The sequence below is a fragment of the Ptychodera flava genome, chromosome 21 (genome assembly GCF_041260155.1).
Source record: "Ptychodera flava strain L36383 chromosome 21, AS_Pfla_20210202, whole genome shotgun sequence".
NCBI lineage: Eukaryota > Metazoa > Hemichordata > Enteropneusta > Ptychoderidae > Ptychodera > Ptychodera flava.
This window is the reverse complement of record NC_091948.1, coordinates 32,073,824-32,100,415: the sequence shown is the minus strand read 5'-3', so window position 1 is coordinate 32,100,415 and position 26,592 is coordinate 32,073,824. Positions and strand designations below refer to the sequence as shown.

General features: G+C 37.5%; 1 protein-coding gene across 1 annotated transcript in view; it reads left to right on the top strand.

Moving 5' to 3' along the window:
* Positions 1-1,466: 1,466 nt before the first annotated feature.
* The window catches only part of LOC139122040 (neuronal acetylcholine receptor subunit alpha-7-like), a 40,765-nt gene continuing 15,639 nt past the window's right edge, over positions 1,467-26,592 (top strand). Inside the window, exons 1-4 of the mRNA XM_070687404.1 lie at positions 1,467-1,746; positions 7,003-7,142; positions 14,836-14,880; positions 25,055-25,164. Coding sequence (XP_070543505.1) covers positions 1,689-1,746; positions 7,003-7,142; positions 14,836-14,880; positions 25,055-25,164 — 353 coding nt within the window. The 5' untranslated portion in view covers positions 1,467-1,688. The remainder of the gene's footprint in view (positions 1,747-7,002; positions 7,143-14,835; positions 14,881-25,054; positions 25,165-26,592) is intronic.

Sequence of the window (26,592 nt, the reverse complement as noted above, 5' to 3'; positions counted from 1 at the left end):
CGATCCCTGGATACTTTAAATAATTATGTCAAAAGATTCGAAATCATCTGTATTTCCTAGGCTAACACAATATTAAGCAGCCCTCTTCTACCGAAAGACACGATTCTTCATTATGGTATCGATACAATGTTAATGGCGTCATAAAATGTAAAAAAATAGGTCTTTATATACCTAAATGGAAAAGAAGAGCGACAGTCTGACATTGACCGTCACTGGATATTGATAGCAGTAATGCTACGAACAGGGATAATTGTAGGCTTCTATGAAGTCAGTAGGAATTTGTAACTGTTGTTAGTTTTTTAGTTTTTAGTTTTAGTTAGTTAGTTCTCAGTTTTTCTTCTGTTCAGAAATTGCGGCTTCTCGGTCAACTCCGGCCTGAATTGTACTAAGATGTACATATGTGTGCAAATCTTTGTTGCGAAATGATCGATGTCGTTTGATATACATCAATGTGGTGTTACAGCCTTGTATCAGATAGCCAAGCATTTTTCAAGTAGCTGAATACCAATAACAAAGTTGCAACTATGGTATCAGCATTGGAGAATTGTATGATTTTTTCACTGCTTCAAATTATGATCTTAGTGTTTGAGCAGTGATAAATTTGCTATGATCTTGGATTCCAATTGTTATTAGTCGCACGTCGGATGTCAATGATTAACTATGAGATTTACAATCCGGTTTATTTCATCAGGATGACGTTTTGAAGCATAGGACGACTTTGCTCTTCACTAGAGACCATTTGTCTGATCACCGATGATCCTAAGTACATGTATGCTGCAGTAGCTTTTTTTTTTTTTATTAATTCTCATTTTACTTTCAAGACATACATGTAAGCGATGTGGTACTAATTGGTATAGTTGTATTTAATATCGAACTTAGGAGTCAGTTTACTCCTTTAATTCGACAGATTATTTCCCTGTATTACTGAAATAGCAGTGTATTTTGATGCCGAAAAATTTGGTCAAGGTTCAGTCGTTCAAAATTGAATGTCAGAAACGCTGCTGCAACGATGTACGATTTTTACATTCTAATAAACGCTGGTGGCGCTACTTATTCGTAAAAATACCTGACTACAACGGACGATGAACCATGGTTCAAAAGAAAATCGGCCAGATATTGTGAACATTTTTAAGTGTTACTTTCAGAGCAGATTTCGCAAGAAACACAATAATTGAAGACAATTTTGGTTTCCATTATCTGTGATGACTAAGTTGAAGAGATAAACCTTTAATAAAAGACGTTTTTGTCTACGGTATAGTAATATTCAATCTGTTTAAAATTCAGAGTGGCAAAGTCGAAATTTATGATTTTTATATGATACATTTATCAGCATGATCACTACCGCATAACGACATTTGTATCGTGTCATTATTTGACTGGACACAGCGTCGCGTCGCGTCGCGTCGGCGCATGTGTTGTAGCATGCCTTTGCGCGTTCCCAAGATATATCCTGCCACGTGACTAGCGTGCTGATTTAGATCCATCTAGCAAACGAGAGGTGCCGACTGCGTCGTCCGGTCTGCACCCTTGCAGCTTATCTCAATGTATAGACGTCTCCGAGGGCAAGCCCGAGGCAAGCCTAACTAACCGACAGAGACTTTGCACGGAAATAGACTGAAGGACAGTCAAGGGGAGAGGGCACACTATTTTTGTACTGGAGAGAAATCTAGGAGTATCCCACAGCCATCATGCCTTGGAAAGTAATACAATTTAAAGCAATATTGTTATTTCTTCTGTATGCACGAGGTAAGTCTACATGTCACAATGGGTTCTGTTCAGCTGTTATTTATTGAGAGCTTAATGATGGTCACTAGTAGAATCTGGCGTCAAACGAAAAGGGAAGCTTAAATTTTTAACAAATCGATGACAACTTTCTAAAACAACTGTTTACTAACTTCAAAAATCCAACACATTATGTCATGTGACGATGTTCTAGAAATTTATGTTCCCGTCATTATTCATAATTAACAAATTTGACGCAAGTCGATAGCGCGTCTTCTATAAATATAACGCATCCATGATCTGCATACTGAATTGTCAATGAAGTCGATGTACATGTGGTGTTTTTAATTTCAATTAACATTCTATCAACACGTTTCCGTGCGCGGGCTCTCCCTCGTCATCACTGGTGTCATCAAACTACATTCAAAGCGATGTGTTTGGCAAGTAATAATACCACCGCGCATCTTCTAATATAATGCCCCGCCTTTTTATATAACAAGGACTAATTATGGCGCAGGTATAGGCTTACGAGCTTGCAATTCACAGATTGATTAACGATGGCTACTAAATTGAGAAATTAATGTTAACACGTTTGAGGATCGTGTACACAATGATGTGATTTCTGTGAGGGTGGGGCGGCTTTTTAATACGAATCACATTGGTACAGAATGCCACTTGTTTATCGTATCCGACGCTGCCGATGAATCGTAGGCTTAAATGAGCAAACGCAACGAGTTGTACTGAACTTGTCACAGCGACCCTGATGCTTGAAGAACAATAATTAAAACCATACCAGGTCATGGTAAATTTATTTCACCACACATGAGTAAGTTAAATTAGCTTAATACATAATCGACTAGGGACTTCTATACAAGTATTATTAAATGCTGTTTCCCCAAGGGAATGTACGGGCATCGGTGTATTCATATTGATGCAACTGCATTCAATAAAATCAATTATTAAACATTTATCGGAAACTTAATTTAAGTAAAAATGAAACCAACAAAAATGTCATTGCATTATAGAGTAATCAATGACCGGTACTTTCTCACAGATGTCTGTAATATTAGCTATACTAGCTGTTCAATGAAGGATCAATGCCTTAATTGAAAACAGATAAAATGTAGCTTGTTCGCTGCTTTCATACTGGTATTCAGGGATCTGAACCAACTCCGCATCGCGTTATCAAACGCAGCAAAATATAGCAAGAAAAGAATTAGTTTGTATATTACTTGAAATACGAGATAACCGCTACCACCACGATACATATACAGAATTATTATCGGGGACGACAATGAACACTCAGAGCACGTGTCATCTTGACTCCCAACGGTGTCTGTGGTTGTTTTCACACTTAATCATCAAACCACAGCAGCCTCTGTTTGCTCACATGAACGCACACCGCAGGTACATCCATCGAGGAATATTTGACAGAAATTGACGCAGCGGCGGTGCAGGTAGCTTTGAGCGCGATCAAATTGCGGCTGATCGACTCACGGTGATGCAACGACATTGTGTGTTTTTCGTGCGTCATCCGTCATTCGTAGCAGATGGAGTTCACAGACGGCTCCTGTTTAAAACGATACTGATGACTGAGAGGCGACCTTTTTGTCCTCATCGATGCTGCAAGGGAGTAACTTCATGTATTGACAGATAACTGTTTGAAGTACACTGCCAGTCTGAAGCACGAACGCGGAATTACTTTCATGGACTTTGCTACTGTAGCAAACTTATTTTGCCTAAGGGCACTGTAAAAAGTGCTCACATGATTACTCATGTCAGCGCCAACCCATTTGATATCATCGATCACACCCGACATCTTTGGGTGACTGTATCTTGTCAGTTCCAAGGGGTTCGTTCAATGGTGCCTTTGTTGGCACTGTCAACCTTCAAAAAATCGATGTAGTTTTCATTTTGTCCGAGCCTTGAAACCAGTGTTGAGAATCACATCAATTTGTGCACAACATCCCCTTCCCTGAAATCCTTCTGTATCAATAAATTGACTCGTCCGTAATTAAAACTGGCTGTCCGTAAAATTATATAACTGCCCTCGGCATGACAGACAAATGGCACAGCCTACATATATAGCCTTTCACTCAGTTGGGCGTTCTATAATTAATCTATCACTCGAAATGCAATGCCCACAGCGATGTGTGTTCCACGACGCAGTGCTCTTGTACAATCAGGTCGTCTTGTATCGCAGCGTCGATTCCGTAATTTAAAGTCTTCTTCATGGTATTTTACACATCTGCGGAAACATTGACCTTGACCCAAGGTCAAGACCGAAGGCAAGAAGGTTCAAATAAATCACATGTTTGATATCTCACATAAAATTCAGCATTCTAGACACAATGCACGTCGGTGACAGTCTTCCGGAGGCTCATAATTTAACAATTGATTCCTGATTTCACCGTGTTTGGACTAATTTTGAAGCGTTTCGAGTACTTGAAGTTTTTATAATTTTGGTTTTCTGACAATGAAAATTGTACTTTCCCGCAACATCGTTGAATAAGGTTAGCGGCCATAGCGGATTTTAATTATCGCTAAATTTGCAGTGTGACCCCTGGGTTTTATCCTTGACAATGAGAAATAACGGGGTTCAAGTTTCCCTGAGCAAAGCATATTTTATTGTGAACTTTCAGTTTCGAGATGTGGTGTATCTGCAGACAATGTCACGTTTATGAATACAATAGAGTATCCTGTTTCCATGGAAACTCTGGTCTTCATACTGTTTAACAAAGTAGTGTAGAATTAGACAACTGATAACTATGCAAGGCTACGCGTAAAGTTTTTAAGGTAGAATGCGCCACGTGGACAGATATTTTGACTCTCTTACCTTTTACAATTCTTTTCTGATCTACCACTTGTGGGGGTTCATTTTAAAGCACTTGGTTTTAGAAAACTTTAAATTTTATTTTTCTCCATTGAGTTAACACAGAGACGACGGCCATTTTGAATTTCAAATATCGGTAAATTTTGGGTGATTTGTTTCTGTAGTACAAAAATTTGCTCGGTGACCCCCGATTTTTATTCTTGATTTTGAAAGAGAATGGTTTATAGATTCCTTGAGAAACAATTTGAGCAACAGTTTAAGACTTTCATTTTCGAGGCACGAACTACCTTAAATTAGAAAATATAAGTAAAAATGTTTAAAAGCTTACATTAATTAGCTGCAATTTAGAACGCAAAGATTGATGAAAAGGGAGGGAATGACTATAATGTTATAAAATTTTGCATATGAACTTCCAAAATGGTCTGCCTCTCAAATGACATTCGAGAGAATGATTGAAACATGTACGTATGCTGAAATAAAAGAATTGTTAGAAGAAAACAGATAAAACGTTCTTGGCTGAAATTCCACACAGCTGACGACACTGCTTGGTATTTGTTTGAATACTGTTAGTGCAAAGGCATTATTATGTAACAAACGCGTTCAACATGGCATTAGTGTGTGAGTGATCTATTTGATGTCAATGGAGAAGACTTCCTCTGTGTGCATTTCAGCAAATATCGATATGCGAGTTGATTTTATGAGGTACGGTAATGTTTCAAAAGGAGTGAAAAAGAAAACTCAAAAATGGACGTTTTATTCCTGAAACAGGCGGAAATGCTCTGCATGCTAAAAACACTGAAAGGAAGAAATTATTGAAACGAATATACTAAGCCATACACGATGAAAAAAATTATATCTCAGTTGAAATTATGCATTTATTTTAAGCACCGAATTCATTTTTGATGAATTATAAATTAAAAAGAGTTCTGTTTTTCAGTATTTACTCAGAAGAGACAATTGAACATTTTATTTTATTTATAGGAGGTAAACAAATCGTCTTCGATATTTTATTTCAACATTTCCTCCAGCGATAAAACGTAATAATGTTTGTAACATCTAAAATTGTGCACTCAAAGACTCAAAGCAAAGAAGAGTGACCCGATTGTTATATCATTTATCTCAAATAGCAAAAAAATTAGTTGAATGTGTTGAATGTGTTTTTTTCAAAGAACAATGCCATAGCAAGTGATCAGGAGTTTGTCCATTGCAATAGACAGACAGTGTTGATTGCAACTTATTTCTCACCTGTTTGTACCTATTGTTGCCCACGTTTGTTTTGTACTTGTCTATTGCTGCATTTTAAAAAAAGAAGAACATTAGAACAAACATACAAAACTGTGTCCTTTTAGTCTTAGAGAAAATGAAAGAGGATGACACGGACGTTGAACTTCAGGGTTTCTTGTATCAAAACCTGCTGGAAACTGTGTCAGTCACGAGACTAAGTATAGAATGTGAAGGCCAACGACATTGCTTACCAGCGAATCTCACGGCGTGCACAGACGTGGTAACCTGCTGTTAGGCAGTCATCCTGCCATCAAACAAACGCACTGCTGTTCCATTTAATCTCCACCTCTATAGTGACGGGTCAACTGATATTCACTTTAAGTGTAACCGGTATTTGTCAGAAGCAAGTTGATATGAGTGTATTTCAAGTTGAGATCAACAGCACGAGAATATCACATTACTTTACACACGAACTATCTTAGCAGCCGTTGTTGAGAGATGCACCATCAGAAAACAGAAAAGTGTGATCCAAAAAAGAAGAAGACTGTCAGATATCATTAAACCCTTGCTGATTTGACAAAAATGTGTATTTAATTCTTGACAAGGTATGCACGCCCTACATACTCTGAAAAATAAGTAAAATAGTTGCAGGCAAAAAATGTACGTCTTTAATCTGATCACTCCCAACTGCTAAGTTCAAATGGCGTATCTTTGCATTCTTAACTCCTCTCCAAGATCAGTTTGACCTTTTGTTCAGTGGAACTTGGAAAAACAATGTCAACATGCTTTGGTGAAGAAACGGTATCGCGATAGAGAGTAACTTTTGCTAATAGATAGGCTTAATGCAATTAATTTCTGAAACCATATTTGTACAGTTAAAATTCACGGGTGACGCCAACATTGGTTTTTCCACCTTCAAACCCTTGGTAAAAATGTTATATTTGACAGTCTGAAAATGTCATTTCGATGGTGAACACCGATCCCCCGGAAAATGCAGAATTGATGATTAGAAACTAAAGTAGCAAACAAGACCGATGATATTGAAATACACGGGCTTGCAATTAAGTGTTGCGAGAAAACTAACGAACGATAAACTCTGAGAGCAACTGCAATTCTGTTCGGCATGACAGGCAGTGAAAACATTTTGGAAAACAGACGGCCGTATCGCCCAGTAGAAAATATTGTTCACATAACAGTGTGTCTTTTCCGATCTCATCCGGCAGATTCTCATCAGGGGAAGAACGAACGACGGTTGCTGGCAGCTCTGATGAACGAATACAATCCATTTGAACGACCAGTTGCCAATGAGTCATTACCAATAGAGATTAAATTCGGGTTGACTCTTCAGCAAATTCTCGATGTGGTAGGTATTTGTAATCTCCAGATACATTTATCGATATTGAGGTAAAAGGCCCATGAGCTTCGAGTTGTCGCATTATTTTGGTAATTTCGTTTTCAAACTAAAATTAGTTAGTGTCAGTTTATTTACTGAGGGATATGTGTGTAAGAGTTCTACTGACTGGAACTAAGTGTGCGAGTCGAACAAATTCCAAAACAATGAGATACGGTTGTCCTAATCAAATATGAGCGCCTTCATAAAATTCGCAAAAAATATATGACGGAAAATGTGCTTATATGCATTAGAATATGGACAGAAACAAGATTGTGTAATAAATCGGTATATTGACAGTGAATATCATCCCAAGTAACACAGGAATTTGAGCTTATACAAACGAGATGCAACTGAGTACGTTGAAATTCCCATAAGAATTTTCGCTAGCTTGAAAGCACTCTCCGTATGTCCGCCTTTAACATTCGACAACAGGACTGTATTGATCAAAATGGGTTAAACCTCCCATAGGTCAATTACATACTATACAGACACGTAAATATATATATATATATATATATATATATATATATATATATATATATATATATATATATATATATATATATATATATTTATAATATATAGATAGATAGATAGATGATACATACATACATACATACATACATACATACATACACATACATACATGCATACATACATACATACATACATACATACATACATACATACATACATACATACATACAAACATACATACATGCATACATACATACATACATACATACATACATACATACATACATACATACGGCTAGTCCTTTAAATAACAGGTATCCTGATTTTGTACTGAACAACGAAATATTTACACACTTCGTTGTATCAATCCTACATGTTTTCTACTCTTTTAAAACATTTAGCCCAAAATTATGACTTCGCCAGGTTATGATGACAAAGACATAAACAAATAATTATGACGTACTTTTTATGATGACTCTTTGACTAGAAATTATCCAAAGTTATTTAATACGTATAAAACTCTGGACATTTGAGTCGGAATCTCAGCGAGTCCACTGAGACTACTGACCGAATGTTTGATTTTGTACACATAGAACTGATTGTATTATTGCCGGTACTGTAAACAATCCATGAAAGAAATATTGCTAAGATAACCTCAACTGAAAAAAAGACAAAATAACGTAATGTTATAATGTTCTGAAGCCCAATTTCGAAGAAAAGATATTAAAGCGATTTGAGATGCTTCACAACTAGCTAGAGGCAGTAAGGGGTCCGAAATTATACATTCATTGAATCTGAGGTCCCTGTATCGTAAATACATCTGTGTTTTTGCCTGTTGATGCTCCAGCGTATTGACATAGTCGAAATCATTCGTAGTGGGATTAAAAAAGCACTTTCAGTAAACTACGGCAGATCAGTCTGTCAACTCATAGCTTGACTGAAGACAGCAATAATTTGATTTATGTATGTCAGCTGGACATAATCAACAGGTTAAGGGTGTTTTTACACTTAAGGGAATAATAGATGTAACTTGAGATAACATTTTTATCATTTTTCCCTTTGTAAATTTTACCCTTCTCTCGAAATGCGGAGCGTTGGCATTGCAATGCCGATGCGACGCCTACAAAGTTACTTTTGACAAATAAAGTCTACTTCAGGCGCTATTTCACTTTTAAACAACAAGGATGAACGTCGAAACATATACAGGCCACATTGACTATTTGAACACAAAACATTACAACATTACTTGTGGGAGTAGAAAAAGGATATATACTTAACAAACGTGACAAAATAATTGAAAATGCATCAAACATTATAACTAAAGCTGAAATAAATCAGCCTCTTTCTAGAATGCTATTACTCTAACAATACCAACGAGCATTGAATGAGATTGACTTCGTTGATTTGATGTTTATCTTGAGTGTTTATTCTAGTGGATTGAAAGTAACTTATGATTATTTCATTTGACATGAATACCAAATCTTAGCTTTTCATTTCAGTTTGTTGTATACATTGACTGGTCACGTTGCCAATATTTAGATTTAAAAATCGACGATGAAACATGAAGTCTTTTTAGGCCACTACAAGTAATTATTCTAAATTAAAAAAACACTCATTGCCTTACCGTTTTATGTCTATAAACGCCCCTTATCACACAAATTCATTAAATTCTCGACGGGATTCGAATTCACAACGTACGGTTCAAGTCACCTAGAGAAATGTTCATTTCGGGTATTAACCCCTTTTCTTTTCTGCAGGTAACCAGTATGTGTCTTATTACTGAAACGATCATGTTTATTTTCAGATAACATCAGCTTATCCTCACCTTAGCTGTCTCTCACTTAATTTGCCAGTTACTGTTTGCTATATGCAAGTTCTATTAGCCTAGTTGTAGACGATAATCTTCTTGTTTCTCGCGTGCAGACCGTGCCTATTATGCACCTGGAAGACATCTTTTTCTGTCGCCCTCAAATCTTATAACACTTTTCTCGTCTGTTGCTTGTTTGGAATGATTCCAAGTCTGTGAAGTAGATTGAGATAAAAGCCCTGCATTCTTGTAAATCCAAACTTTTAATATCCCTAACGAGTTAACACAGGGTATAGCGGTTATGTAGAATTTCAAATATCGGCAAATTAATTTAAAGTTGTTTGTTTCTCCAATCTCAAAAGTTGCAATGTCACGAGCGATTTTTATTCTTGATTATGAAAGATTATTGTTCAAAGTTACCCTGAAGAAAGTTTTAATGAATTTTCAAACTTCAGTATCGTGGCGCCTAATGAATAAACACTTTTAATATGAAGCCTGTCGTTTTGATATGGATGTTGAATTAATCAATAGGTCCCTAATACACAAGGGGAAAATTCATGAGAATTCTTTATGTTATTAGATGAGTATTTTTCTGGATTTTTAATATTCGATGATGCAGTGAAATATATGCAAAGTTTTCATTTCGCTGTTTCTACCGTTTATGAAGTTTCCGTTCACTCATTTCAGCTACATCACTGTCTTTGATAATCCATATTGTGGAACGATTTTTATTGCTTTAACTGTGAATGGCGCGTATACATCTTAATATAATAAATTTACGAGTAAATAATACGGTCTCTACAACATTATAATGGACACATCATATCGTACACACAATATGTGACGACTAAAAGTTCATTTATAGTTGACTACCGATGTATAGTAAAAAATGCCTTCGGATAATATTATATTAACAATGCGTGGATTCATCTACCTGTTGCAGTTATTACCGCAAGCAAATATTTACCCTAAATACAATGGAATCTGTCTATTAAGAATATCTTTCAGCATGGTAAAAATGTCCTTAATAGAGAGGGTTGTTCATAGTAAACAGGTAAATTCCGTTCAGCTCGTAACTAATCACATGAGAAATCCTAAGGACTGTAACGTACAGGCGCAGTCACGGATACTAGAAGACATCTTAATCTGTCGTTCAGGTTATCTGTTTTTTGATAAATTACATTCAATTTAACAGTTATAAGCATCAAACGGCTGCAGACGTTGGCTTATCGTCATCAGCTGTACTTGATATGCGAAATACCTTACTCAGTGTCTTCAAAGAGTTATGGTTCTCCCTTAAAGGCCTGAGTTGGCACCAGATTGTCTCATCAGAAAATTTATCCACCAGGTTACAATTTGAATGGAAAACAAAAGGCTATCACACCTCCATAATCATCTTACAGACTAAACAAAGGCGATCCCAGGGATCGCGAACTGTACCTTTAAAGTCTATCTCGAGCGCCAGTATTAACAAGACGCAAATCTTCTGACTTAAGAGTCATAACAATATCATGTTTAAGATTTAGCTTAACTCATTTTAATTAGAACTTGAATAAATGCCTACCAGAATTATTTATTTCCCATGTGCGACGAGAATCATTGGACCAAATGGAATGTATATCGTATTTCTGACAGATACTTTGTTGATATGCAGAAAGCGTTGATTGTGTGTTTTCGACTTTCTGAAAAATAGATGCGATTGTAACTTGTCAAAGAGTAATTGATATAAAACACAGAAGAGTTGGGCATCACCCGACAATGAAACGGTGTACGAGATAAATGCATATCCGTAGAATGACAATCTTGCCACGTTTGATACATATCTCAATATTGCTGTGTACTGTGTGCCTCCGCACTAAGTTCATCTATTAAGTTATTCAGAAGTATTTAGTAGAAGAACCAGGAGATTGATGTTTCAATACCAAAGGGCTTTCATGGTTGACTTACAAGACCCTGTAAGTACCAGATGAGACTAAGTAAGACTCATGTCGATAACTATTAGAATTCAGCAAAACCGATGACAGTTCATTTGCAGTACGTGGGCGCGATAGTCGACTAGAATAGATACAAAACGAGTGTCGATCAAGTGTGGCTATACACGTCATTTGTATTTAAAAACTTAGAGGAGGATATCATATTGGAACATGACTGATAGTGTTGATTGTAACTTTGGTAGGTATTTTCCTAGATTCTTAATTCGTTGACAACAAAAGTTTGTTGATTTATTCAACGTTGGTTATCCTTAGTAACCAAGAATACATAAAACGTATGTTTTAAATCAAAAGATAATTCTGTTGCTTCCATATCCTTCCTCGATCTTCACAATTGCCGTAATTTACATGAAATAATCATTGTGAATAGAACGGAAGAATTGTATCCAAAAAATTAAAATTTTAAACTTGAACGTGTCGAAGCAGAAAACATGGCATGCAATTTTAAGATCGATGAAGTTCTGAAATATGTAAGAAAGTATACAAGTTAAAAATGAAATGTTCATTTGGAAATGTCCCTTGGGGAAGCATAGAAATCTAACATTTGGCAGATGGTTACGCGATGATAATTTTGAATCCGAAGTAGAACACGTTTTCTGAAATAATATTCTACCACATGTATATTTTTAAACATCGGTAAGTCAATGTTGAGCAAATGTCAACTCCATTGAAGCGATTGCTATCTCTTAAAAACGATAGAATTCAGGACATATCTTATGAACGGACTGTAGGTTTAAATTGTTAGTGGTACTGAAATGTACTGATCGGCTTGTAAAAGAGCAGATTTACATGTAACTCAGTTAGACGCGTGTCGATAACTATAAAAATTCTGCGAAATCAATGGCACAGAGTCTTACTTCGATTACACTTTGAGTTTGAAAAATTGGAATAAGTGACCACAATAAATACAACGCATACAAAATATCCACCGATCGCAGATAAAACTGTGTCTACTATTTTCCATAGTTTTCTATAAAAAAAGGAAATGGGTCGATAATTAGCCTTGAGACAAAAGGTCACTGTTGGGCATACATTTGCCGCTACGCTACTCCTCGACTTCATTTGCGACAGTAAATAACGTCATTGCGTGAGGACGGTCTTTTGTTAGATAAGTCATCACCAAATAAATGTCATACTTAAATCCCTCAAGAGAAGACGGTGAATGACAATTCATGCGTGATGATGTGCCGGCAAATTATTCCTATAGATCCGTAATAAAGATTTCAATGAATAGTTAAGTAATTGTTGTATTGAGAACATAGAACACGCTGCTTTGCACGATGAACAAATTATGAAGCTATGAATCATATATTTATAGGAGTTCGCAATTCACATCAGCGTTAAATGTTACGTTTTACTTGAACGTTACCAGAACTCCAAAGCATCTCATACAATGTTCGAATTCAAGAGCTTTCATCTGAGACGTTTTGACTTTAAGGTCAAGTATGTGTGCTACCATTTGCCTCAAAGTGCATATCGAATGTCCAGATTTGCCACTGGGGACACGTGTTTGAATACTTTACTCCGGATTACCTCGTAAATAATAATTCATTCCGCTAACATTCGCACTGGGAAATATCTAAATGCTCTAATTCTGCTCATAGCACTCACATGGAGAATGAACTCGTCAATGCAACGTGAATGTAAACTCCGAACAGACTTATATAATGATTTTAAAATCTCATACGTCAATATTACACGGAAGCCGAAGAACATGTTTAGAGTGTTAATAAACAGTAAATCTAAAACTAATGGAAAAGGGTACAGAAGGTTAGCTGCAATGATGATTTCAAGTCGACATTGCCGGTACAGCGCTACTTCAATATTGCTGGTGAATTGCGAGTAGTGCCGTGTTCGTACATTTAATTCAAAATTTACCTGCCCATAATGCATTGGATTAAACACGGCTCCTTGATTATCATACATGACTCCGTCTTATATCCGTGCTATATTCATGCACTTGCAACAGTAATTTGCGCTAATAGCGAACAAAAGCTGGAGTCACTGCGGAACACCAGTTGAAATATGAAGCTTATGACCTGCAATAATTTAGCTTCAACTCCTAGGAAGATTCTTATCACTCAGAACAACTCTAGATAGCTATCTTTTTCGCGGCAAGGAATTCGCAAGGCTAGTCCATTGTAACAAAAAAATTACACAAAATTGACTGATTTTCCTGCATACGTTCAAAAATTCGACCTTTTTGTTTAGTTTTAGTATAGTTATTTTGAGCCTATTGCAAATTACGCAAAAATAAAAGAACATCATTTACAGTGTCGCGGCGAATGCCTTCAAAGTATAAAAATTTATCGGAAGACGCAACACTTCCAGTAAAATATTGTGTGTTCTTGCAGATACCGATACATTTAGTCTAAAATATTACTTAAAACAGAGAATTCTAGCCTAAATAATATCATGGTGATACCAGCAAGACGTAAATACACGGCAAGGAAGTACAATGTTCCAGACTAAACTGTGAACTAAATGTTTAAAATATCGGGTGTTGAAGGCAGACTCACGAATAGCTAAGACAGTAAACCCATCGCACGGGGCAGTCAGTCCCACATATTAAAAAGTAAACCGAGAAGAATGGGCAATAGACCCGGGAGACGAATTAAGCCGCATACCATTAAAATCTCAGAGCGAAGTTCATGATCTGTAAAATCCAATATAGAGCTTACTATGTCAACAGGGCAAACTAAATGTTTATGGAGAGGGAGAGCGGAGCGTTGGAAGCACAAAGGCATTGACCTTGTGTAAAGTTGAAGCCTGCGTGCAGTGAGATGTTTACACTCTTGGCTTACAGTGAGACTATGCCACAATATATTTAATATAGGAAGTCAAGGATATCGTTCGTAAAAGAATTACACAATTTTCCGAGGCAGCATGGATTGACACAGTTTGTGCCATATAGAAATTCTAAAACTTAATCATCAAGCTGCTCGCTTTTTATATATCAATGTGCGTGTAGGCCTACACTGTATCACCCCATTTGGGCTCTTGAAATGTAGATTAGAAACGCGTCCGCGAAGATTGCACGTAATTGTGAGATCTATTTGGCGACATTGGTTCATTTGAAAGTGCGTTATCCCCGAATTGAATGACTGGAAGTGTAAATTTGAAAGTATGGAAATCTACTGTACCGTGAAATGGAAGTTTGGGATCGATGGAAAGTGTCAAGAAATGATCGAAACAGACTGAATATGATTAATGTAGAGGGTCTTGCTGTCTGTGTGTACAAAATATGGACAGCTATTTTAAGCGTCACCATTATCTGCTTTGACAAAATGTTGTCTGGGTATGTAGCATGTGTTGTAACAGAACATGATATTGTTGTTTTGTATGTCGATTTTTTCAATAACCTTTCATCACTCATTTCGTGTTTCAGAATGAAAGAGACCAGATTCTAACGACAAACGTGTGGCTAAGATTCGTAAGTACATATTTTGCCTTTGCTTCTCTAACTGTACGTTCCAGAATTATTTTATGGACTGAACGAAATGAAACTGTGTGTTCGTTTCTGTGGAGTTGAAAATGCTGGAGTTGTCATTGATTTGTCCTTAAAGGGCCAGTAATGCTAACTTTTAATGATTTTTTCATTATTTTTATCGTGTATGACAATTGCAACTTCTTATTCTACTCCCCAAAGAATGTTGAAACACCCAATATTTAACTTGTCAACTTGGCGTCTATATGTGTAAAACGCACAGTTATTGTTTACATTTGAGTTGTAGTCCAGACCAGAATTCACTTGTCAACAATAACAATTCAGTTTACAACCAAAGGGGCTGAGTTGACAAGCTGGATACTGTGTATATCAACATTCTTTGGGGAGAAGAACGAGGAATTATGGTTCACATTCAAAATAAAAATGGTGAAAAAAACATCAAAAGTTAGCACTGCTGGCCCTTTAAATTGCGTTTTGTTGTGTGGTAGGCACCTTGTCGGGATGCCACGATGGGCAACCTGTGTTCTGCTCACAACAGCCATGCATACAGCCACAGAACTTACATGCAAGCGAAAAATTGTTCTCTCTCTTCCTGCTACCGTGCACGTAAATACAATTTATCGCAGCTAGATGGTACCTGCTTTGCTGGTTACTCCTAAGATACGAGGGATCTTTGAAGGTTGACAATACCGATCTGTTCATTCATACAGTTCTAAACGAGCGGCAGGTGCGGGAATTCACTGGACCGCGAAAGACTTACTGCTACAGTAAATGAATTGTGTCAGGTATGACAAGGTAATGATCAACGAAGTGCCAGAACGGAAGAGGCGACGGTGTCCAGGGTCAAAGAATTTTTCTGAGATTCCTTTAAATCTTACTGTTAAAACAGGCGCCTTTAATTACTGATTTCCATCACAGGCGCCTTTAATTACTGATTTCCATCACATGTTCATCAATGATCCAACCTAATACGGCGTATTCTGAACAAAAAAAAACCAACGATTTCTTTAGATGATGAAATTCCACTACCATTGGAGGACAGTTTCATCGAACTGAATAAAACTGGGCTGTGTTGATTCGCGTCGTTTGTGATACGAGACACGGTTTCTTGTGCTCTGTGCCTTTGCTGAAGATGTACACATTATTCTTTTTCAAAATTAGTCTTTGTTTAAGATCTCTTTTTTCCATGCTACATATGTTTATATTGTTTTATTCAGGTTATTCTCCGCCTGGGCAAACATGGACGGAAGTATATGCTTAAAAATGTCGTGATGAAACATTACAAAGGGTTTGTCTGTCATTCTGTCGGCCGCCTTTATCTTTTGGCTGGCCGTGATCGGCCAATGTCGGGATGTATTATCGCTTCACCAACCTGTCAATTTATCTCAGAGATGCGTAGATTCCATAACCACTAAATGATAGTATCTTCTTCCGGTCAGCTGCAGGTCAGGCCTTACGCGGGGTTTGAAAGTTGCAATGAGGTCAGCCAGTGTCTTGTTAAAGTAACGTATCTCGGTCTATCTCTTAAAGGCTACACCCTCCACCAACACTTGTACATGATGTCACATTCTCTCATCAAATTCTGACCATCTCATTCATCACACCGTGACATTTATACTTGTCATTTTGTCTACCGCTCATGTCTTGCCTTTGGTCGAGCGGCGCTCAATCTCCGTAATAACTTTGGGTGACATGAACTTACGAGAATTTGGGTCAGCGCATTCTCTTTTCTGTACATGTTTGGATTTCAGGCACGAAATTGTGACAGAAATATAAACGGTTCATTTGAATTTCTAAGTCACAAGCGTCGGTTATGGTCCATATTCTCATCCTGCATGGGTACAGGGCAAAGTTCACAAATTGGTCCACCGAACATAACTGGAGGAAGGACATTTGCTGTGATTTTCAACATGTACAGCAGTACGAGTTACTGACTTACGTTGCTGTCTTTATTGAGTGGTATTTCTGATGACCACAGTGACTTTATTTAGACTGATAATACGTATTATATAGGGCATTAACCTTAGTCATGCTTTGAGTCTGATCATCATTGAAATACTCGGCACGGTGCAGCCAACATACATGATCTAGCAGTCAGAAGCGTATGCAAGAACGTGGATGAAAGGGCACGCAAGCGTACAATCATTCTCGATATAATTAAACATGTTATCTCAGCGACTGTCTCGCCTGGCACTTCTGAAGGTCCTCAGTAGAATCCCAGTTGATGTGTCCTGCCTGGCGCTGAACTCTCACCAACTATGCCAGCTGTCGTTCGGATTATCGATTTTAAAGCCTGGGACATCTGAGAAGTTGCCAGTAAATACCACGATTTGAGAAGTAAAAGATGAAAATTCCGGTATTGACAGCGTCATGTCCTATACGACACCAGTGGTTTGTAATTTGAAATATTTTCTCGATCTTGACCCTAAGTTCAAGTACAGGTCAAAGACATGAAGACCTCACATATAATGGACTATGATGTCAAAAATTAGTTATTAATCTAGACGCGTGCACTGCGTGCATAAATTACCGCCGGTCTTAATTAATTCCTTCCAGAATCTAACTAGTGTGCTTGCTCCATTGGTGTTCAGCATGAAGATATTCCGATCCCAAACCACCGAGAGATAGCCTGTATAACGTCTGTTTTACATATTCGTTTCGTTGGATGTTAATAAAGCCCGGGGTCATAAGCAACTTGCTTGCCCAACTTAGGTGTAAATCATTTTGATATCCTGGGGGCTTCGAAGATTCTTTTTGGAACAATGAGTTCATCAGGAAAATTATATGAAAAAGTTTGCAAAGAGACATGAAGTAAAACCATAATGTACCAACAGTTACGTTCTATCAGTTCTCTTCATTTTCTGGGAACCCGTCTGGCGTCCAATTTTCATAACAACGGATTTCATTGCATTTTTCAGCAGCCCTATACGCCATATTATGGGTACTATAATTCACGCTGTCCCTATTGTTTTATATGTGCCAAGCTTTTCAATTTACCATGTTTACTAGAATTATATTATTTATTTGTTGTGCTTCTGCTATGTTTTCTCGTCCTTGGTCTTGCTTAAGCATGCCGGAATATTGTTGTTCAGCTTGTCCACTTAGCTGCATACGATGTCTGATCTCCACAATTACGGGCCTGGCTTATCATTGTTTGTCAACATTTGTTTTCTTATACAGGACGTTATTCTAACACCAACTCCCTTCTGATTCCTTCCCTTGTAATTTTATTATTTGTATCACTTCAGTACACATAATTCCTTTACTTCTTTGCCTTGCCCAGTCTTTAAAAACCTTGGCGATTCCTTCTGAATGCTTTACATCCTAGAATGAACTCAGTCGCTAAACACAGTTGTAGACTCTTTTGCGCAGGCTGAGTCCACGGTATCACATATTGAAATCACCTTGTCCCCATCAGTAATGTTGCTGCAGTACCGCTTACTTCTTTAGTCTTTCCAGATTCCTAAAGCAGATGATGTATACCTGTACTGTTACATGTGCAGCTGTACAGTTCTTTCCGTATTTGCTTTGATATGGAAAGAAAGACATTTCAACAGAGTATACAGGGAATGTTGGCAGATATTTGATAGGGCAAGTAAATTGGCCGAGGTAGAAAATAATATTTCCAGTGGAGAGGAAGGAGAAAATAATAATGCTCTCCCACAAATTTTCCAAGCCTACCCACCCCTGATATCCAATGGTCCATCCCTTATGGTGTCCATTTGCTTATTTTACGGCATCAGAGTCACGGCTGACTTGCAACGATCTGGTTTGGAGAATCTTACCGTTATAATTGAATAATACAAATAAACTCCCTAAGTTGCTGTGAATAGTGACAATCGCCCAAACAGATATAACCTTGCAAACACACTGCAAGTCCCGGAGACTGAGTAATATGCAAGGGTAGTCATGATGGAATACTTCAACAACAAGTGCACTTGACCTTCGTCGTATGACAGTAGTGTAATCAATGAATACTGTGAATACATGTATATGCTACACCATAGAATGAGAGCTGTCAAGATATCGTATCTGATGAAGACTACGTAAGCGTTCAAAGTAGTGGTGACACTGTGATCGACTGCTTGCAAATTGGTCATTTACACTGTTGATTGCACTCGTTCGCAGCTTATTTCAATTTTTTAAAAATCTGTGAATATGGCAAGCCAACCGTAAAGAATGATACCGATGTACTACCCTTTCAGATCCTTCCACCTACATCGAGACTCCGATGTTGTCCGATTAAATCAGTATGTGTCTGCGGGCTTCCTCTTCTTTGCTATGGTAGAAGCGAGGGGAATTTCACAAGGGCAGCCGTAAATTTTACATTATCGTTTGTCACGAACACAGAATAAAACAAATTGCTGTGCCGTTTGTTCCTCCGATAAATAATTGTCGTATTAATCACAAGACAGATATACAATTCCATTTCACTTCCAAATTAATGCAATAAATCTTGGACGCCTTTTGTGCGACCCTCTTCACACATTCAGTCGTACCATTGTCATTAAGGATAACATCTTTCTGGGGGGCTAAATTATAACTGTACGCAGAGGTCGTTGGTGAACCATCGCATTGTAACATACAGAACAAATTGCTTCGGGCGAAAATACTGGCATACAATAGAGAAAGTCATAAATCATGAATGTACTGTATATTTGTAAGTAAAACAGATATTATACAATGGGACATTAAAAGTGTCAGAATTGCCCCATCTATACCGTTAGTCTCATATGCTATTCTTTGTAACCTTGACAACCAGATCAGTCCTATCGAATGTGTGTCTGTCAGGCATTCCGCCGCATACGGAACATACATCCGGATGAGCAACTTTGATCCACAGTTCTTTTCACTGGCTGTATTACGCAGTGCATAGTTTCGTTACGTGAAGTTAGATTGTCATCAGAGAAATTTTATCACTAAATGACTCAATACGCAAGTTTAATATTGTTTCATGGCAGTTTTATTTTTCGTTAATGGTGATTACCAGAACGAGCAATTTAATAACTGAGGTGAACGATTGAAAATATGGTTGATGGAAATGTGTCTTTGTTCACAGAGGTCTTCGAAAGTTGTAATTAAAGGGAAAGCAACTCCACACATCGTTCATATCTTGGGAGTTTGCTTTTCATGTATTTTGTAAGTGTATTTTATGTCTCGCTGTCTCGTGTATAGAACTGATCAGGCACGGCGAGACACAGCTGCTTTAATCTTCGTGTCAGTACAGTCTGTACTGCAGAGTGGAGAGACCGCGTATAACGCTACGATTCTTACAACGTTATGTTTTGAAAGTGCAGACGCCTTAAGTTCATCTTCAGTGGATAAATTTGGGAATAATTGGTTAATTGTATGTATTACTATGTTGTCCTATTTGAAGTTTGTTCTTTCACTTGGGAAGCTAGTGTGTCTAATTTTGTTCTACTGTGTTCAAGGTAGTGTTCATATTGTGTTTTCTAGTTTGAAAGATACATATATGGTCGTCAACATATTTTATATCATACGTTTCTGTTAGGATTGTATTTTGTCTTTATTGTTAGTTGTCAGTTGAAACTTTGTAAGGTATCACTGGTTGACGAGTTATTTTTTACGCCCCCTTGTTGTGTAATCATTTAGTGCATATAATTATTGTTCTACTTCCTTTATCTAACGGTTTGATTGGTATCTCACCGTATTCTGACAATGTTCTCAATGCAATGCCTTCGACATGAGATATATTCTATTCTGTGCCTTGGAAGGGAAATTCAGATGAATTTGAGGTTTCTGTTTGTATCACATTCAGTTTGATTTTTCTCCAGTATTTTGTTGACATGTCATTTTTCTCTGTTTCTGTGTCATCTTATGTTGGCCTCCTATATTTGTTTACTGATTTCATTTTAGGAATTGTAGTGTATTATTTTTTGGTGTTGACGCTTAGCGCAGTGTTAATACGGTAACTCTCCCTTTGAGAATGTGTTGGTCTTTACAAAGGCCGTTTGATATTATTGTCCTTGTTAGGCCCATGACATCCAGTTATGTACGTTGTTTGCTGTTGCTGGAGTACAATGCCTATAATAGGCCGATTCATTGAATTGGCTAGGACGTTATCTTGCTGTTTTTCTCTCACCTATGTTCAGGACGTCTTCCGTCTCTATTACAGATCTTTTACTGTTCGTTTTCGTACAGACTTGCGTTCTGTTTGTCTTCGGATAGAGTTGGGTTATCGTCGGTATCGCTTATCATGAATCGTTTGTATTGAATATGGTGTTGTCTCTTGTTCCCGCCTTCATGTTGATTGGTTAGTTTTCTTGCTGGTCACATTTTATTGGCTGTTAACTGAACACTGTAATAGGCTTTTATCTGTGTCTTCTGATTGGTATATTTTTGTGATCTCAGAGTTCTGTTTCTGAAGTTAGCGCTGATGAGTTTTATGTTCTGCAGACAGTGATTATTGTATTTTCCACGTTTGTACGTAGAGACAGCTATAGTTGCAGGCCGGTGTTACGCTTGTTTGTATATGGCGATGCACACCTAAACAGTATTCTCGTGTATGTAACCTTCGAACCACCTTAAACCTGCAGAGCAGGAATAAGTAAGAGTAAGATGCAATAAAGGGAAAACAACTCCACACATCGTTCATATCGTGGTTATTTGTGGCTATGTATTAAGTGTATTTTGTGTTTGGTTGTTTTCTGTGCAGGCACGGCGAGTCACAGATGTAATTTGTAATTCTGTGTACAGTCTCTCCTTCAGAGTGGAGAGACTATGTATAACGCTGCGATCCTGTAACCCGTTTTGTCAATATACGGTGTCCTATTCATAACGCGACCCGAGGGACTTCTCCGTTGTAAGTTAAATGGGTGGCACAGGAAGATCGTCGAATAAGATCGATTTTAACCGACTTTTGAATCAATGAAGACACGTTACGTTCTTTTGATCAAAGATGAAATGTGTTACGGGACTGTGTTACGGACATGTGTATTTCAGTTTATTTCAACCATAAAATCATTCTTACATGCATGTAACGTTTTGAAGATATTTTTTGATATTTATGGTTTTATTTTGCAATCAGTGACCAAGGTCATATTTAGGGACAAACATCCTTTCCTTCAGTACATAGTGAGCAAAATAAAATGTTTCAACATTTTTTCGAAACGAGCAGATTTCAAGCATAAATGCCAATAATACTTCTGATGCTGTGGGCGTTGTCATATTTGCTATGCCTTGTAGAGGTCATTTAAGGCTGCAATCTTCAATGCCTGTTCTTGCATTGGTGCTTGGAAACATTGATAGTTATTCATTTTTTAAAGTTATGTCTGTTTAGTCAATTTATTTAGAGATAAAGCTGATAAAAATCATGCCCTTTAAACGGTAAAGTTTTCAATCCTCGCATGGTCCTGTTCAATATGAGCTTGAAAGCATTCCTTAGTTAATGACCTGACCCCTGACCTATAACACAAAGGTTATCGTCAGGGGTTTTAAAATTCGTAGTTCGCTTTTTTAGATTGTACTTCCTAAGGTGTTATCCATACACAAAGTTAGATAAAGAGTGACATCTAACTTATATTTCATATCAACTCTCTGTTTATATCCACAAAGTTTAAAAGTGTAATTTTCAAATTTACAACAAAATCGATGATATGGTCTAATGTTGAGTCGATTTGGCTACTTCAATACAACGCTGCCTCGACAGAGTTCAAAAATCGGATAGAAATTCAAACAGAGATATCAAATAGGCATCGTGAAATAAAATAATCATCGCACGCGTAGAAACGGAATAGTCATGGGAAACTGGAGTCTTATTGATGATGTAGAAAGCATCATTTCAAAGTAACAATAACATCCAGATGGTAACGTCTTTTTCAAAAAATACAAAAAATATAAAAAATGATATTTCAAGAGTATTGTGTTTTGTTTCATTATGTTGTATAATTTACAAGGGCGTTACTGTTATTTGTTTAATATTTATTGTTAAGAGTCTCCAGCGCTATAAATCTTCAAAACAAAGCATAAAGGCTATTGTTGATGACACGCAAATGCTGTAAATTTTTCAAGCATGGTTGAATAAAAAAGGCCAAAGTAAGTCAATTGTTCGTTTTACGTCCGTGCGTGCGTAAGTTTTTCAGGAGAGAAAAAAGCTTTTCTTGCACAATGCGATTTTCTGTAGCAGAATTAAGCTATGACTTGTACATTGCGACTGAATACTTCCTTACGACAGTCACATTTACAACCATTGAACCATGTGGTGACGTAACCCGGTACCTTTTAGAAGTGTATACTCACAGGAATGTGCATGATGGATGAGAAAACTGCCAAATAAAAGCAGATTGAATTTTGTATCTTTAGCATGTTTTAAATCGCTTACCCAAATTACCGCTCGTAATTTTGAGCGGGAGCAAAACAGAGAATTTACTGACTTTGACCTTAGGGTCCTCAGATCGGACTTATGTTCCTCAACATGATATTAGATTTATACGCCATACAAACGGTATAGACATTACATTAGTTTTTAAAATAGAAGTCCCATCTCGGTTGATGTTTCAATGAATATGAGTGATTATTGACCACCTGTGCTAAATATAGCACCATGGAACGATGTGACAACTGCACAGAACAAATGACTGCTGTCATTTACTCTTAACAGATTCTGAAATATCGAGTGGAAACACAATGAGAGTTTTCATAAAAATTTCTTCAAATGACATACCTTAAATTGAAAATTAATTCATTCCAATAAAAGCCTGAAACACCCGATAAACTTATTTATGTAGTTGTCCCCCTCGCCACAATACTGTAGAAATGCCTTTATAACACATGCCCTGGTAAACCCGGTCTTAATAGCTCTCGCAGAGGTCGCCGGAGGCAGCCGCAAACGGATTAGCATACATATACACTTGCGTCGATTCTCTAGCCGTATTTTTGTGACACATATTGTCGTCGCCATCGCTAGCCCATAGATGCTTTGCGCAAATTAAGGCCCTAGCTTCGTTATTGTATTTCTTTGATCACGATTTGCCGGCGTACAGTTGATACGATAACATAGAAAATTGAAGTCGAATTTTAAAAAGTATATTTATTCGTATTGGAGTCCTAAATGCAACATATATTGCAGCAACCATCACAGCTTGTTTCAAGGGTTACGTATTCCGTGTTCAATGTAGGCCAAAATGTGACAATATCGACGTTTATTTCAGGAGATGTCATGATCCTTTTCAAGCGTTTCTTATTTTCACTGTGGCTGTTCATCGCTTTGCATCACATAATATTTTGAGGGGAAAAGAGATTTGTGTTGCCATGGTGTAGATTTGAAACACAGAATAAACAGCGTGCTGAAATCACTTTCATGTATTTTCTTTCACAGGCAAACTTCTCGCGAGGGTCGTCGTATTTCCCTGTAGAATACAGGTTATCGCAGCGATGGCAGGATAGTTGATGGAAGACCAAAGGCCAAGAGTTAGAGGCAGAAAGCAGAACCTCAGAAGTAGCTAAAAGAATAGAGTGTCTGACTCAGTTTAAAATAAACAAAATAAAACATCCGCCCCTCCACCTACCCAAAAAATTTGCCGGTCGAAAGTATCTTCAACAGTTAAAATCCTTACTCTGGTTACTGTATTTGACTGATATATGCCAAATCTAGCCAAGATTTCATTGTCAGACAATTTTCATTTATGTTGCCAGTCCGCCATTAGGAATCTGGGGTCAATTAATCGCAAGTGCAAAGGATTATGGGTCTGAAAGTACACTCCTCAATGACCGGCTGGCAACGTTAATGAGGAAAATTACCTAATAGGGAATTCTCGCCTAGATTTGGCAAATATCAGCAAATGCAGTTACCAGAGTAAACATTTTAACTAAGGTATTTTGACCAACTGGTGTTATTTTAGTGAGACTGGAAGTTTTATGCGTTGGTTTTGGACTTCTCGCCAATATTATATCAAACCTTTGTTTAGTTCAGCTAATATAGAGGTTCGGTCTCCGGTCTCACACTCCCACCCTTCGGCATTCAATCGACTATCCAGGCAACCCTGCGAGCACCTGTGCTTTGAATGGCTACAACACTAAAATAGTAAAATATGTATGGGCCACTCAGCTGCAATCGCTGAACGCCCCTCAAAGCTTGTGGAGTTCACTGTCCTTCGCATATGTTAACCCACATCAGCCACTGTGATTCCTTGCATTGCAGATATGGTTCGACCACTATTTGTCATGGAATGAGAGTGAATATGAAGGTCTTTCGCAGATTCGAGTTCCAGCGGACAAGATATGGGTTCCCGATGTCCTCATGTATAACAGGTGACAATTCTTCTTCTTTGCATAAATCATTCAGAGCCTGACACGGCACCAACTCACAAAATCCTGATGACTCCTTGTATGAGAGACCTCTATTAGGGCCATGTTTGCTTTTTGTCATATCTGTGATTAGTATTCAAAAACCATATTTGTCATGATAAGTTTGAATGCATTCGTAAGATTCTGTTTTTATGAAAAATCACGAGGTTCGGCATAGTTGATTAAAATATTCGCAGATCTGGCGTCAAGTGCGCGAATTTAAAGTGAATGTGGCTTAAGAACAGCCGTTTCTTTTCTTTCTAACAATGTTAGACAATTTACATGACAGCAAAAGTCAGTTGGGTTTACTCGACAATTCACCCCTTATTCTCGAAAGACAATCACACATCTTTCTAGCACTTTCAAACTGAAAGGACTAACTAACCCTACGAATACTTAAATATCTCATATGCAATTCTCAACCATGTGAGAGTGTCGGTGCATCGTAATTTTCTCCAGAATTACCCTCCTATGGTAACATTCACAACTTTATCATAAATCTAAAAGTGCCTTTCACGTTGCCATAGTAGTTGGTACAGTTGGTAGCTCACAATATGTAATCCCAATGAGAATCAAACAATCCTATGTGCGTTTACTTCTGTTCCTTATTTACGACAAAGACCGGCGTGTCCACGTCATCACTTGTCGATGCTCGAACAATATTGTTAACCACCGTTTATGACACTTAAACAGTGCCTTATCACAACCTCGGTCGTTAAAATTAGAGGTGATGGCCAATCAGATCTGGCCAGCAACATGCTAGATTTAAAACCAGTAGAACGTTAGGAACTTTATGTTGAAAGACATCATTGATTATTCGCATAGCTGACAAATTAAGAGTTTACCAAAGAAGCAAGCACTGTCCATTAAAGTATTGCATTTTCGATAACAAATAGTATCGCTTGCATTATTAGAACTGATTTTAACAGACTTAAAAGTCTGTAACGTAAACTACTTTCATGGTCATCTGCCTTCCGCGTGACGTGTTGACATGCTGACAGACATTATATGAACGAGGATTTGCTTCATGACAAGATAAAGTATCTGTGCACGAAGTCTTGCAGTGAGGGATAAATTGTGTCGATGGAACCAATTCAAGCAATGCACAACACAGCACTTAATTTATATTGCTGGTAACTGTTCCCATAATAATTGAAATGTCAGACCTTACAGGGGACTGTAAGACAAACCAAATAACAGTACATTTATCTACCTATCTGGATGTACTGACATTTCTCAAATCATCGACATCACCATGTTTTAGTTTATTTCTCTGTCTGCTTTGTTTAAACCAAATTTAAGACATTCTCTGTCAAGTGCTTCCCGTGACAGAAATCATCTTTTAAATTTCGTCACTCATCATATGGTACAGAGATGAAACAATTTAGGTTT